General features: G+C 39.3%; 1 protein-coding gene across 1 annotated transcript in view; it reads left to right on the top strand.

Moving 5' to 3' along the window:
- Positions 1-14684: 14684 nt before the first annotated feature.
- LOC306992788 (protein APCDD1-like) overlaps positions 14685-15000 on the top strand; it is a 15180-nt gene continuing 14864 nt past the window's right edge. The window contains exon 1 of the mRNA XM_079601979.1: positions 14685-14991. Within this exon, the coding sequence (XP_079458105.1) occupies positions 14952-14991 (40 nt within the window). The 5' untranslated portion in view covers positions 14685-14951. The remainder of the gene's footprint in view (positions 14992-15000) is intronic.

Here is a 15000-nt window from a genome sequence, read left to right on the forward strand (position 1 = left end):
TATGAATGCATTTGATCTGATTTAACTGTAGTATAAAAGATATGAGATGCATCATGTGAATGCTTGGCTAAAGAGATGCGTCTTTAATCTAGTTTTAAACTGGGTTAGGAAATGCATTACAAGCAACTTGAGTTATGTAATCTGATTACTTTTTCAAGTAACTAGTAAAGTAACGCATTACTTTTAAAATTACAACAAAATATCTGAGTTACTTTTTCAAATAAGTAACGCAAGTTACTTTGTTTTCCCAGTTATTGACTGACAGCTCTCGTGTGTGTGTGTGTGTGTGTGTGTGTGTGTGTGTGTGTGTGTGTGTGTGTGTGTGAGAATATGATGGTTATTGTAGATCTAGACTAAATGTGAGCATTTACTCATCTCACTTGCACAAAAAAATATTCAATATTCCTCAAAATGAATAAAATCAATGAAATGCAGAATCTGAATACTATGCAAACCTCCAATAACTAAATATGTTAAATAAAACATAATTTTGTATGCATTTAATCTCACTTTATTGACCAATGTACGGTACTTGCTTCTGACCTTCGATGACCAGTTAAATAAGCAGAAATGACTATAGATAGATAGAAAGGTTTGCTGGTTTGCTCTCCTCTACTGTACACATGTCCTTCAGTCTGAGGATTATTATTTCACTTTTGCTGTGAACGGGTCTTTACATTTGCCCAAAAATATAACTTTTGTGTTATAAAAAAGCAAGCCCAGCCCAGGTGGGGGAAAAAGTTATGCAAAAGTAACGTAACGCATTACTTTTCTAAAAAAGTAACTAAGTAATGCAATTAGTTACTTTTAAGGGAGAAATGCAATATTGTAATGCATTACTTTTAAAAGTAACTTTCCCCAACACTGCAGATATTCAACATAATTCATGTGTGAGACAGTCTAGCAGAAGTGTGTGTGTGTGTGTGTGTGTGTGTGTGTGTGTGTGTGTGTGTGTGTGTGTGTGTGTGTGAGAGAGACAGTCTAACAGAAGTGTGTGTGTGTGTGTGTGTGTGTGTGTGTGTGTGAGACAGTCTAACAGAAGTGTGTGTGTGTGTGTGTGTGTGTGTGTGTGTGTGTGAGACAGTCTAACAGAAGTGTGTGTGTGTGTGTGTGAGTGTGAGAGACAGTCTAACAGAAGTGTGTGTGTGTGTGTGTGTGTGTGTGTGTGAGAGAGACAGTCTAACAGAAGTGTGTGTGTGTGTGTGTGTGTGTGTGTGAGACAGTCTAACAGAAGTGTGTGTGTGTGTGTGTGTGTGTGTGTGTGTGTGTGAGACAGTCTAACAGAAGTGTGTGTGTGTGTGTGTGAGTGTGAGAGACAGTCTAACAGAAGTGTGTGTGTGTGTGTGTGTATGTGTGTGTGAGAGACAGTCTAACAGAAGTGTGTGTGTGTGTGTGTGAGAGACAGTCTAACAGAAGTGTGTGTGTGTGTGTGTGTGTGTGTGTGTGAGAGACAGTCTAACAGAAGTGTGTGTGTGTGTGTGTGAGAGACAGTCTAACAGAAGTGTGTGTGTGTGTGTGTGTGTGTGTGTGTGTGTGTGTGAGAGACAGTCTAACAGAAGTGTGTGTGTGTGTGTGTGTGAGACAGTCTAACAGAAGTGTGTGTGTGTGTGTGAGACAGTCTAACAGAAGTGTGTGTGTGTGTGTGTGTGAGACAGTCTAACAGAAGTGTGTGTGTGTGTGTGTGTGTGTGTGTGTGAGAGACAGTCTAACAGAAGTGTGTGTGTGTGTGTGTGAGAGACAGTCTAACAGAAGTGTGTGTGTGTGTGTGTGTGTGTGTGAGAGACAGTCTAACAGAAGTGTGTGTGTGTGTGTGTGTGTGTGAGACAGTCTAACAGAAGTGTGTGTGTGTGAGATAGTCTAACAGAAGTGTGTGTGTGTGTGTGTGAGACAGTCTAACAGAAGTGTGTGTGTGTGTGTGTGAGATAGTCTAACAGAAGTGTGTGTGTGTGTGTGTGAGACAGTCTAACAGAAGTGTGTGTGTGTGTGTGTGTGTGAGAGACAGTCTAACAGAAGTGTGTGTGTGTGTGTGTGTGTGTGTGAGAGACAGTCTAACAGAAGTGTGTGTGTGTGTGAGAGACAGTCTAACAGAAGTGTGTGTGTGTGTGTGTGTGTGTGTGTGTGTGTGTGTGTGTGAGACAGTCTAACAGAAGTGTGTGTGTGTGTGTGTGTGTGAGAGACAGTCTAACAGAAGTGTGTGTGTGTGTGTGTGTGTGTGTGTGTGTGAGAGACAGTCTAACAGAAGTGTGTGTGTGTGTGTGTGTGAAAGACAGTCTAACAGAAGTGTGTGTGTGTGTGTGTGTGAGACAGTCTAACAGAAGTGTGTGTGTGTGTGTGAGATAGTCTAACAGAAGTGTGTGTGTGTGTGTGTGAGACAGTCTAACAGAAGTGTGTGTGTGTGTGTGTATGTGTGTGAGAGACAGTCTAACAGAAGTGTGTGTGTGTGTGTGTGAGAGACAGTCTAACAGAAGTGTGTGTGTGTGAGAGACAGTCTAACAGAAGTGTGTGTGTGTGTGTGTGTGTGTGAGACAGTCTAACAGAAGTGTGTGTGTGTGTGTGTGTGTGTGTGTGTGAGAGACAGTCTAACAGAAGTGTGTGTGTGTGTGTGTGTGTAAGAGACAGTCTAACAGAAGTGTGTGTGTGTGTGTGTGTGTGTGTGTGTGTGTGTGTGTGTGTGTGTGTGTGTGTGTGTGAGACAGTCTAACAGAAGTGTGTGTGTGTGAGATAGTCTAACAGAAGTGTGTGTGTGTGTGTGTGAGACAGTCTAACAGAAGTGTGTGTGTGTGTGTGTGTGTGAGACAGTCTAACAGAAGTGTGTGTGTGTGAGATAGTCTAACAGAAGTGTGTGTGTGTGTGTGTGAGACAGTCTAACAGAAGTGTGTGTGTGTGTGTGTGTGTGTGTGTGTGTGAGATAGTCTAACAGAAGTGTGTGTGTGTGTGTGAGACAGTCTAACAGAAGTGTGTGTGTGTGTGTGTGTGTGTGAGAGACAGTCTAACAGAAGTGTGTGTGTGTGTGTGTGTGTGTGTGAGAGACAGTCTAACAGAAGTGTGTGTGTGTGTGAGAGACAGTCTAACAGAAGTGTGTGTGTGTGTGTGTGTGTGTGTGTGTGTGTGTGTGTGTGTGAGACAGTCTAACAGAAGTGTGTGTGTGTGTGTGTGTGTGAGAGACAGTCTAACAGAAGTGTGTGTGTGTGTGTGTGTGTGTGTGTGTGTGTGTGTGAGAGACAGTCTAACAGAAGTGTGTGTGTGTGTGTGTGTGTGTGAAAGACAGTCTAACAGAAGTGTGTGTGTGTGTGTGTGTGAGACAGTCTAACAGAAGTGTGTGTGTGTGTGTGAGATAGTCTAACAGAAGTGTGTGTGTGTGTGTGTGAGACAGTCTAACAGAAGTGTGTGTGTGTGTGTGTATGTGTGTGAGAGACAGTCTAACAGAAGTGTGTGTGTGTGTGTGTGAGAGACAGTCTAACAGAAGTGTGTGTGTGTGAGAGACAGTCTAACAGAAGTGTGTGTGTGTGTGTGTGTGTGTGAGACAGTCTAACAGAAGTGTGTGTGTGTGTGTGTGTGTGTGTGTGAGAGACAGTCTAACAGAAGTGTGTGTGTGAGACAGTCTAACAGAAGTGTGTGTGTGTGTGTGTGTGTGTGTGTGTGTGTGAGAGACAGTCTAACAGAAGTGTGTGTGTGTGTGTGTAAGAGACAGTCTAACAGAAGTGTGTGTGTGTGTGTGTGTGTGTGTGTAAGAGACAGTCTAACAGAAGTGTGTGTGTGTGTGTGTGTGTAAGAGACAGTCTAACAGAAGTGTGTGTGTGTGTGTGTGTAAGAGACAGTCTAACAGAAGTGTGTGTGTGTGTGAGAGAGACAGTCTAACAGAAGTGTGTGTGTGTGTGTGTGTAAGAGACAGTCTAACAGAAGTGTGTGTGTGTGTGTGAGAGACAGTCTAACAGAAGGACGGACAAAACCTGTCAAATATCAACTGAGTTCTGCTCATATTTTATCACTGTTTCTAAACTATAGTGAATAAACTGATGATGTGAGAAACTGTGAACATCTCCGCTGCTCAGACATGTTCACACAGATGCTGGTGTTCAGCTTCGTTAAGAATCAATCACTCATATTTCTCTTTGATTATGAATATATCCTCTGACTTCATTAGGTTTGGTTTCGCTCCTGAAATGTTTCGACGGAAGCGGACGGTTCTGTTTCTCCAGAGAGCTTTATAAAGTCAGCCGTGTCGGTTATCCACCATCTTAGAGTGTGCATTTATTTATTTATTTAATTAAAATAAATTCCCCTACGAAGTTCAACGCCGTCCTCACAGTGTGTCTCCGGTGATCCTGTACTTCAGGGCTTTTCAATATTTTATATCCATGGAGCCCAAAATATGATCATCCTAACATTCGAACGGCATCTGTCTTTTACAAACACACAATTTACAAACTAATTTTAGATATACAATATACATTATTCAATTTAGTTGCATTATTATATTTTTTTATATGTGTATGTATTTATTTATTTTTAGTCTTTTTGTTTATTCATTTTATTTTAATAGAATGTATTTACTTATTTATTTTTTTATCTTTTTTTTATTTAGTTTTCTAGATTTTAATCTTTTGTTGTTTACAACAATTTTCTTTAGGGTTAGACCCTTTTTTCAACCTAACACTTTTTTTAAAAAACATTTATTTATTTTAATCGAATTTATGTACTTTTCTCATGTATATTTTTTACTTTTTTCTCTTGACTTTTCCATGTTATTTTAATCAAATTTACTTAATTTAATATATATATATATATATATATATATATATATATATATATATATATATATATATAAATATATATATATTAACAGTTTTTCACTAGACTTTAACACTATTTGAATTAAATTTATTTGATTTTTTTTACATGTTTATCCTATTTTCATTTAACATTTAAAGCACTTATTGGTTTATTGTTTATCTAATTTAATTCTTTTAATATTTATTTATTAAGTTTTTTATGGTTCTATTTTATATTTAACATGTAAGCACTTTATTGATTAATTTGGATTTATTTATTTATATAATTTATTCACTTTTTTCAGTGAGTGAGTGAGTGAGTGAGTGTGTGTGTGAGTGTGTGAGTGTGTGAGTGTGTGAGTGTGTGTGTGTGTGAGTGAGTGAGTGAGTGTGTGAGTGTGTGAGTGAGTGTGTGAGTGTGTGAGTGTGTGAGTGTGTGAGTGAGTGTGTGAGTGAGTGTGTGAGTGAGTGTGTGAGTGAGTGTGTGAGTGAGTGAGTGAGTGAGTGAGTGAGTGAGTGAGTGAGTGAGTGAGTGAGTGAGTGAGTGAGTGAGTGAGTGAGTGAGTGAGTGAGTGAGTGAGTGAGTGAGTGAGTGAGTGTGTGAGTGTGTGAGTGAGTGAGTGAGTGAGTGAGTGAGAGATTCAGTTTTGTGGCTATATTATGCTAAACTAGCCTGAGATTTCTTCTCCTACTGTGCCGTATATCTCAGTGAAAAGGCCTTGGGAACAAGAACAAATGTGGGCGGGGTTTGATTTTGTCAGTCGTGGTTTGCTATTGGCTGATCTAATGTGATTGACAGGTTGCCCCGCCCTCATCATCAGAGAAGAGATGCAGCAAGAGGAAGTTATTCTGAGTCACGATCACTAAAACAATGATGTGCTCCCATAAATACCTTAGAATAAACAGTGTAATATTTCAAGGTGGATTTAATCCAGCTAAAGATTTATTCGACCCAGTTGTTTTATTTCTCTGAATCCGAGTGTCTGGCAGCTTGACATCATGTTTGTCCAGTAATTGTCATGCAGGGATTGTAGTGGCCATGACATCAGAGATGTTGATTATGTGCTCTTTGGCCCTGCAGGGGTTCAATAATATCAACGTTAATCGTTTTTTCATTAGACAGCCCAGTTTAATACATGTTTTTTTTTAATTAAGGCTTGTCCTCGGCCGTGCCTCTCTCCTGCTGCTCGTGTGTGTGTGTGTGTGTGTGTGTGTGTGTGTGTGTGTGTGTGCAGTTTCAGAGTCCCATCTGGACCATCAGTCGCGCGCCACATCAAAGCGCTTCGGAAGAATGGTGGGAAAGCAGAACAATGTCCGCGATCATCCGCACAGCCGGTGATTGACACTTTGTTTTTCTGCTCCACACGGAGTCGATGAGGATCTGATGATCACAGCGGCTCTAAACTCCTTCTTCATGCGGTCTCTGACTGAGGCGAAGTGCTGATTTATTCAGAGGAACAAAGAACAAACACGGCTGTGGTTTATGATGAATACTGAGAGTTTGTGTTCCTCTGCCCTTCAAATGAAGCCAATGAGACTGTCGCTTTTAGTTGAGGCGGATCGTTCTGTGATCCCAAACTAACAGGGAATTTTATCCCTTAAAACTCATCTTTGATCACCAAAATTATATATTTCAATCTTTTTTCCTTGAAAAACTTCTTCATGCCTTAAAATATTGTGAATGTAACTTGACACCCTCGCCTCATTTAGTATGCGCGGTTCTATGAATATGCAAATGAGCCCCGCCTCCACTCACTCACTCACTCAGAGATCCACTGGTGGACGATCACACGTTGATCTGATTGGTCAAGGTAGTGTGTGACGTCAGAAACACCAGCGATTTCAAACCGTGTTTTTGAGACTGTCTTTGGTTCACTGCAGTTTTAAGCAGAAAATACTCAGCAATGCTGTCCACTTATGAACTTACACATGTGTGTGTTAAAGCAGATTAATAACACCACATACACACATAAACTACAGTAACAGCTGGATTTACACCACAGGGGGACTTTAAGTTGATCTTTAACAATGTTAGCGCACAACTTTTTGCCCGTGGAACATTTTTTCGGACTAGTTACAGAATGTTCATGTTTGCACAACGATCAAATGAAATGTTCCCGTAACGTTTTTATAAACGGGATGTTTTGAACATTTATAAATCATATTTTAGTATAGATTAATGTGTACGTGTTAGCTGGATTGTTTTCTTTTTCTCAAAAGTTTCCCAACGTTTCTTTTTCACATCAAATGCAAACTGAGATTTGTTTCTTTAGATGCGCTGAGAAATGAAGCGCAGGTTCGACCTTGAGGATAAGATGTTGCGTTTGGCCCTCAGGTTCTGATTCTGCTCCATCTGGCTAAAGCTCTTCATCTCTCTTTTGTGTTTCCAGAACGCTTGATTCCCTCCGCCGGTAATCAGTCTTCTCAGCTGCGGCACAGGTTTCCTGAACAAGGATTTTTCCCGCTGTTTATCCTGCGGATTAGTGGCAGTCTGGCCGTCGAGACCCATCCTAACAGAACTCATGTGGGTTTGCTTCTGACTGTTCTCTTCACTGATTTTACTGTGCAAATGAGCCTCAAACTGGGGGCGTGTGGCCGATGCTAGTAAAATGTGACCCTGGACCACAAAACTGGGTCACATGGGTCCATTTTCTGAAATTGAGATTTATACATCATCATCAGATTTATTGATGCATGGTTTGTTAGGATATGACAATATTTGGTCGAGACACAACTATTGAAAATCTGGAATCTGAGGAGCAAAAAAATGTAAACATTGAGAAAATCTCCTTTATTAAAGTTGTGCATTTGTTCACGATTGTGCTGCATTCACTCACAAAAATACATGTTTTATATATTTACGGTAGGACATTTACTAAATATCTTCATGGAACATGATCTTAATATCCTCATGATTTTTGGCATAAAAGAAAAGTCTATAATTTTGACCCATATGATGTATAGTTGGCTATTGCCACAGATATACCCGTGCGACTCCAGACTGGGTTTGTGATCCAGGGTCAAAACTAAAACCTTTTCTGCCGCCTCCGACGTTATATTTAGTGGGAATCCGTTTATCCGTGAGTGAGATGAGCAGAGCACAACTGAATTAAGCATCTCATTTTAAAACAGGTGAAAAAGTTTGTCTGATTCTGCCATTTGGAAAATGGATTTCGCACCGTTTGTGTGAGTTTGATTTCAGTGTCTGTCAGTGGCAGTCTGCCATTGCATATTTAACGGCACCAAGCTGTTTTTCCTCCTGGTTTTCTCCTTACTGAGCGATGAGATAGCGTTGTGAACGTTACGGGCCGTGTAACTCCAGCAGCTCGTCTCTCAAATCAGCGTTTGTTTACATGTGTTCGTCTGTCAGCGCAGCAGATGCACACACACACACACACACGTACAGCTGTTACAGTCGCTTCATCAGCGGCTCTCGAAGCGAGAACATGGATAGATGAGCGACAGCTTCTCCGATGGCTTTGGGTTCATCCCGGCTAACAGGGAACGTTCTGGGCCCAATTTCCACTGTAAACCAATTACACTTGGGCTCACAATCAACTCAGGCGTACAGAGCTTTGGGAAATGATTGTCTAAAAGTTCCGACCAAACGTTCTTCCAGTAACATTAATAGAATGTTCATTAAAACGTATCTGGTTTTAAATAATGTTCTCATCGTTGATGGAACCTTTTTAGTTCAGCTAACATTTTTTAAATGTTACTTGTTTCGGAATCTTCAGAGAAATGTTACTTGTTTCGGAATCTTCAAAGAAATGTTACTTGTTTCGGAATCTTCAATGAAATGTTACTTGTTTCGGAATCTTCAAAGAAATGTTACTTGTTTCGGAATCTTCAAAGAAATGTTACTTGTTTCGGAATCTTCAATGAAATGTTACTTGTTTCGGAATCTTCAAAGGAATGTTACTTGTTTCGGAATCTTCAATGAAATGTTACTTGTTTCGGAATCTTCAAAGAAATGTTACTTGTTTCGGAATCTTCAGAGAAATGTTACTTGTTTCGGAATCTTCAGAGAAACGTTACTTGTTTCGGAATCATCAGAGAAATGTTACTTGTTTCGGAATCTTCAAAGGAATGTTACTTGTTTCGGAATCTTCAGAGAAACGTTAGTTGTTTCGGAATCTTCAATGAAATGTTAATTGTTTCGGAATCTTCAAAGAAATGTTACTTGTTTCGGAATCTTCAAAGAAATGTTACTTGTTTCGGAATCTTCAAAGAAATGTTACTTGTTTCGGAATCTTCAAAGAAATGTTACTTGTTTCGGAATCTTCAAAGGAATGTTACTTGTTTCGGAATCTTCAGAGAAACGTTACTTGTTTCGGAATCTTCAGAGAAACGTTACTTGTTTCGGAATCTTCAAAGGAATGTTACTTGTTTCGGAATCTTCAAAGGAATGTTACTTGTTTCGGAATCTTCAAAGAAATGTTACTTGTTTCGGAATCTTCAAAGAAATGTTACTTGTTTCGGAATCTTCAAAGGAATGTTACTCGTTTCGGAATCTTCAGAGAAACGTTACTTGTTTCGGAATCTTCAGAGAAACGTTACTTGTTTCGGAATCTTCAGAGAAATGTTACTCGTTTCGGAATCTTCAGAGAAACGTTACTTGTTTCGGAATCTTCAAAGGAATGTTACTCGTTTCGGAATCTTCAGAGAAACGTTACTTGTTTCGGAATCTTCAGAGAAACGTTACTTGTTTCGGAATCTTCAGAGAAATGTTACTCATTTCGGAATCTTCAGAGAAATGTTACTTGTTTCGGAATCTTCAGAGAAATGTTACTCGTTTCGGAATCTTCAGAGAAACGTTACTTGTTTCGGAATCTTCAGAGAAACGTTACTTGTTTCGGAATCTTCAGAGAAATGTTACTTGTTTCGGAATCTTCAGAGAAATGTTACTCGTTTCGGAATCTTCAGAGAAACGTTACTTGTTTCGGAATCTTCAGAGAAACGTTACTTGTTTCGGAATCTTCAGAGAAATGTTACTTGTTTCGGAATCTTCAAAGGAATGTTACTTGTTTCGGAATCTTCAAAGGAATGTTACTTGTTTCGGAATCTTCAGAGAAACGTTACTTGTTTCGGAATCTTCAATGAAATGTTAATTGTTTCGGAATCTTCAAAGAAATGTTACTTGTTTCGGAATCTTCAGAGAAATGTTACTTGTTTCGGAATCTTCAGAGAAATGTTACTTGTTTCGGAATCTTCAAAGAAATGTTACTCGTTTCGGAATCTTCAGAGAAATGTTAATTGTTTCGGAATCTTCAGAGAAACGTTACTTGTTTCGGAATCTTCAATGAAATGTTAATTGTTTCGGAATCTTCAAAGAATATTCAAAAGTAACATTCCTTAACATTTGCAGAATTATACAATGGAATGTTTCCTTGACTTTCACATAACCAAGAACCTTGCGTTTTAAAACTGGATGTTTTGAGAGCATTCGTTTTCACAGCTTAATGGGAACGTTGGGAAAAGGTTCTTAACGCGTCTTCGTTAGCTGGGATCTCGTGTGACGAACCTCTGATCCTCGGAGCACAAAACATGGGCGTCTTTGAAGCTCGGCTCAGTTCTGGATGTATTTTTCATGACGCTGTGTGTTTTTGCACCATCCATTTCAGAAGAGCAGCTAATTATCCATTCTGGCCTAATAGCAGACATGGTGTCTAGTTTTTGCTCATACATTTATTCATAGTATCTCATAAAGTCACTGTCTTCCTCTGATTAAAGAAAGGTTGCTTTTAGAGGAAGTCCTGTTATTTTCCCGCATCACAGACGCGTTCTGAGCTGGATTGAACCGGTTCTGTAAGTCCTTCTGTTCTGGCCCAATCAGATCAGTGACCTCTGAACCCGACTGACCGTCACCGATGCTCTTCTGAATCCTGTTCTAGACCTTCAAACCCGTTCAAAAAAACCTGGCTCACTTTACCCAAATGTTTTATTTTTCATTGATTTGAGGGATGAAATATGACCTAGAAATCAATTTGTGAAATTCACCCTGTAAGCAGAAACATGTTAACCCAATAAACCAGTGCAATATTCCACATGTGCATTTCTCAGGCCTCTAGATAATCAACATGATCACAATGTTTGTTTCACACGATCTCCTCCAGTCCCTCTGTCTTTGATTGAGAGTTTAGACTGTTTTATCAAAACGCAATAACTTTGATATTGTTAGTAATATTTAAACTGGACTGAAGCAACAGAGGTTTACTTGATTATCATCATACATTATTTATTATCAAAATCATGAGTATCAAATATGATCATCAGGCTTTTGAGGAAGGTTTATTTGTTCATCTCTCAATCAGCTTTTAAATATCATCTTACTAAGACATATTATTAGCAGATATTGATATTTATATGCATTTTATGTCAGTCTGTTATAAAGATCTCACTGATTTACATTACAAGCATCATAATTTCATATAAATATCAGCATCTGCACCAAACTGCATATTTTTTGCCCACTTTGAGCTGTTTTTCCTCCATATTCTCACTATATCAGACTATATGAGCCATAAAAGCCTGATTTTCTTTTATTTTTATTTTGTATTAAGGATCGGCAAACTGTTCCATTTCATATATATATATATTCTTTGTCAGGCTTCACATGTTCTTCAACAGTCGCTCGGTGTTTAAAGGCCCACTGAAGCAAAGGCGGGACATATTGCATGGCTCCTCCCCCTTTTCAAATAGCCAATAGTGTTTAGTTTACCTCACAGACTGATAGCACCATGGCAGCGAATCCGGGCGCTGATGATACGCTGGTTCAATAGTAGAGATGTGAATAAATTCTAACCATTTCATTCTTAATCAACATACAGTTGGAAAACGTAATAAAAGTGTGTTTGAGCAACCGAACACACACTCCAACCTGTGTGTCAACGCTCGCTTCGGCCAGGTGGTGTTCATCGCATAGGGGGCGGAGCTTTAGATTCTAGAGAGCATTTGATTGGCCAGAAGATGTGATGAGAAGCTGAAGTCATAAAAATCCCTGATCCATTTCAGCAGAAGTAGAAGACTGTGAGTTTTGAATGCTTATATCTCCTAAATGCGAATTGTATCTTTGTTTTGGAACTCACTTATTCATACTATAAGCTAAAAAACTTACATTTTGAGCCTTTAAAGCCTCCCTGTTTCTGCCTCATGCGGTCTTTATCGACCCGTGTCTATCCTGCAGTGTGTTCCTCTCCGAGCTCCTGTAGATGTGTGAAGCGTCTGCTGGTTTCCTCACTCATCTCAACACGTATATTTTGGTCTTGTCAAGTGTGTGCCGGTTCCCTGATGGTTCGGTGGGTTTGGCTGGCAGACGGACGCCCACTCGCTCCTGCAGGACAATCAGGGTTTCTGAGAGAGAGAGAGAGATGATGTTTCTGCTCGTCTGACACTGGTAATCACTGTAATTACGGTAAATTTTAATTTCGGTAAAAAAAAAATTACGGTAAAAAAACGTCAACTGTGGTTGCCAGAAATTCACCATAAAAAAATGCAGTTGCAACATTTGAGGTTTAACAGACTAAAAGGTGGTGTGTAAATTTTTTGCGACATCTAGAGGTGAGGTTGTGAATTGCACCCAACAGAAGTTACAGTGGCCGACAGGAAGTGATGTCGTCGTCTGAGACCGTTAAAACAATGAGGTTTCTTTACAAAGATAAATTAAGAAATTATGTTTACTTAATTATTCAATAAAACAATGTTATTGCGAATATTATTGTTGCTTGTTTTAGCTCGCTTCTTATCATGAAGAACAACATAGTGACAAAACGCGTTTGTCCGCTCAGGGCCACCGTAGAAACATGTCGATAAGCGGACCTGCGGAGTGTGTAGACAGAAATGCTTCATATAAAAACATAACGGTTCATTATGTAAGATCTTTATACACCACTGAAAACATAGCTATGAATATTATATTGCATTTCTGTCAACAGATCCTCCTAAATATTACACAATGCACCTTTAACTTAAAATTTACAGTAATAAACCGTATTTCATTATCTGATATAATGTTAATTTAACAATCTATCGAATTACTAATATTGGTTTTGTACGATTGTAATACACTGACAACCACCAATCACAGCGGTGATGAGAGTCACATGATCAATCACAGATTTCACCTTAGCATTTTTACAGTATTTTACCGTTAAAATCCCGATAATGTTTTACAGTGTGGATCCCGAACCGTCCGGAAACACCCGAGCTCAACATGTACGCCGAATAAGAAATTCCAGATGACAAATAACCAAATAAGCCACACCTGAGCCGCTTCAGCAAAACAACCCAGCATCAGCAGGCGTAGTGATCTATAAAAACACTCGTGCATGAATTAAAGATGAGGTTCTCCAGCAGTAATTGAACACTCAGTGGCAGGCCATTATACAGCGTTCGTTAATATCCGTGATGATGTCACCAATTAGCCTTTAAAGGCACATTTACAGTAAACAGCTCTGTAGTAAACGCCGTTGAGTTCATGATGTGGATTCATACTCCACCTCCTCCAGTGACTCTTGGTTTTGTTTTGACTGTATGAAAAGTTGGAATACTGAATAGGCCTATGCATAATTTACATTACATACGCTGTAAATCATTTTTGGTATGCATTTACATGACATTATTGCATGATGATGCATGAGGGAAAACACAGTATCCTCCTGTACCGTTTCATTATATCATAATAACTGCATTTTTTTGCATGATATTTAAAAGTGAATCCAGATTTTAAGGACTGACTGACAGTGTGTGTTCACTGCTTTGAAGTGTTCAGTGGTTTTCTGACTAAATGTGAGTCGCCTAATTGTTTCAAAAGTTGCATGTCATTAAAATTAAATACAAGAGAACTAGAGTAAAAAATTCATAAGATCTGAAACCGCTTACAGTCAGAACAGGGTCTTAATGTACGCGCGTGGTTCTGCCAGAGGAGAACTCCTGTGCTGGAAATGTCATAATGTGAAACTTCTAATCACACAGACTCTTATTCACCTGTGCGCCTTTATATGTGATCACGGCACACACACACACACACACACACAGTGACTCATAAGATCATGGTGATTGAATCCGAGTCCTGCGGTCCGATCCATCAGAGATCGCGCCCACAATGCGCGCCCACGACTGCGCTCAGCGGGGAGTTCGATTCATTTGAGCAAATCGGTTCATTCGAGCGATTCATTTCAATGAACATTCACAGAGCAGTCACTGAATCTCGATTCATCACTCAAATCAAGTCTTTGTAGTAATATTGCTGCTTGCAACTACGTTTTCGATACGGATTAGGCTACATTAGATGTTGTGTTCCAACATAATTGTTAATGTCCCCCTGTAGCTAGTAAATCATTTTATCCTTTAAAACTCATATTTGATCACCAAAATTACACATTTACTAAACGTTTTTTTTCCACTTCATGCCTTAAAATATCTTGAATGTAACTCGACACCCTTACCTCATTTAGTATGCGCGGTTCTATGAATATGCAAATGAGCCCCGCCTCCACTCACTCACTCACTCAGAGATCCACTGGTTGACGATCACACGTTGATCTGATTGGTTACAAGGTAGTTTGTGACGTCAGAAACACCAGCGATTTCAAACCGTGTGTTTGAGACTGTCTTTGGTTCACTGCAGTTTTAAGCAGAAAATACTCAGCAATGCTGTCCACTTATGAACTTACACATGTGTGTGTTAAAGCAGATTAATAACACCACATACACACATAAACTACAGTAAAAGCTGGATTTACACCACAGGGGGACTTTAAAAAACAAAATTAACAATGTTCCCAGTATATGTTATTAAGTTAATAAGTGATATTATTCCAGCAAAGTTCCTGTAATAGTCAAATGATTTACATGCACTTTGAGAATCATTTAACCGAGTCATTCAAAAGAATTGGTTCAAACGAACGACTCGTTCGCGAATCAGGATTCACTAGCGCGAGAGCGACAGAGATTCTCCTCAGATTGGAGTCAGATATGAAAGGTGTCGCTCATACAATCATACTCTCTGTATTTCTCCTCTCTCTGGACTCTAAAGGCGGATCCTGAGGATGTAACGACAAGAAAAGCACATTAAAGAGCGGATGTGAAACTTTAACGCGTTTAACATTCTCATCTTCATCACGAGACTCGTCAGTTATACGAAACTTTCTGGGGTTTTTTGTCAGATGATTTATTAAGATGTTGTCTTTATATTCTCTAGTCGTTCTGCTTTCCTCTGGTAAGTAAC

This window comes from Phoxinus phoxinus, assembly GCF_949152265.1.
Source record: "Phoxinus phoxinus genome assembly, chromosome: 24".
In the NCBI taxonomy this organism is placed as follows: Eukaryota; Metazoa; Chordata; class Actinopteri; order Cypriniformes; family Leuciscidae; genus Phoxinus; species Phoxinus phoxinus.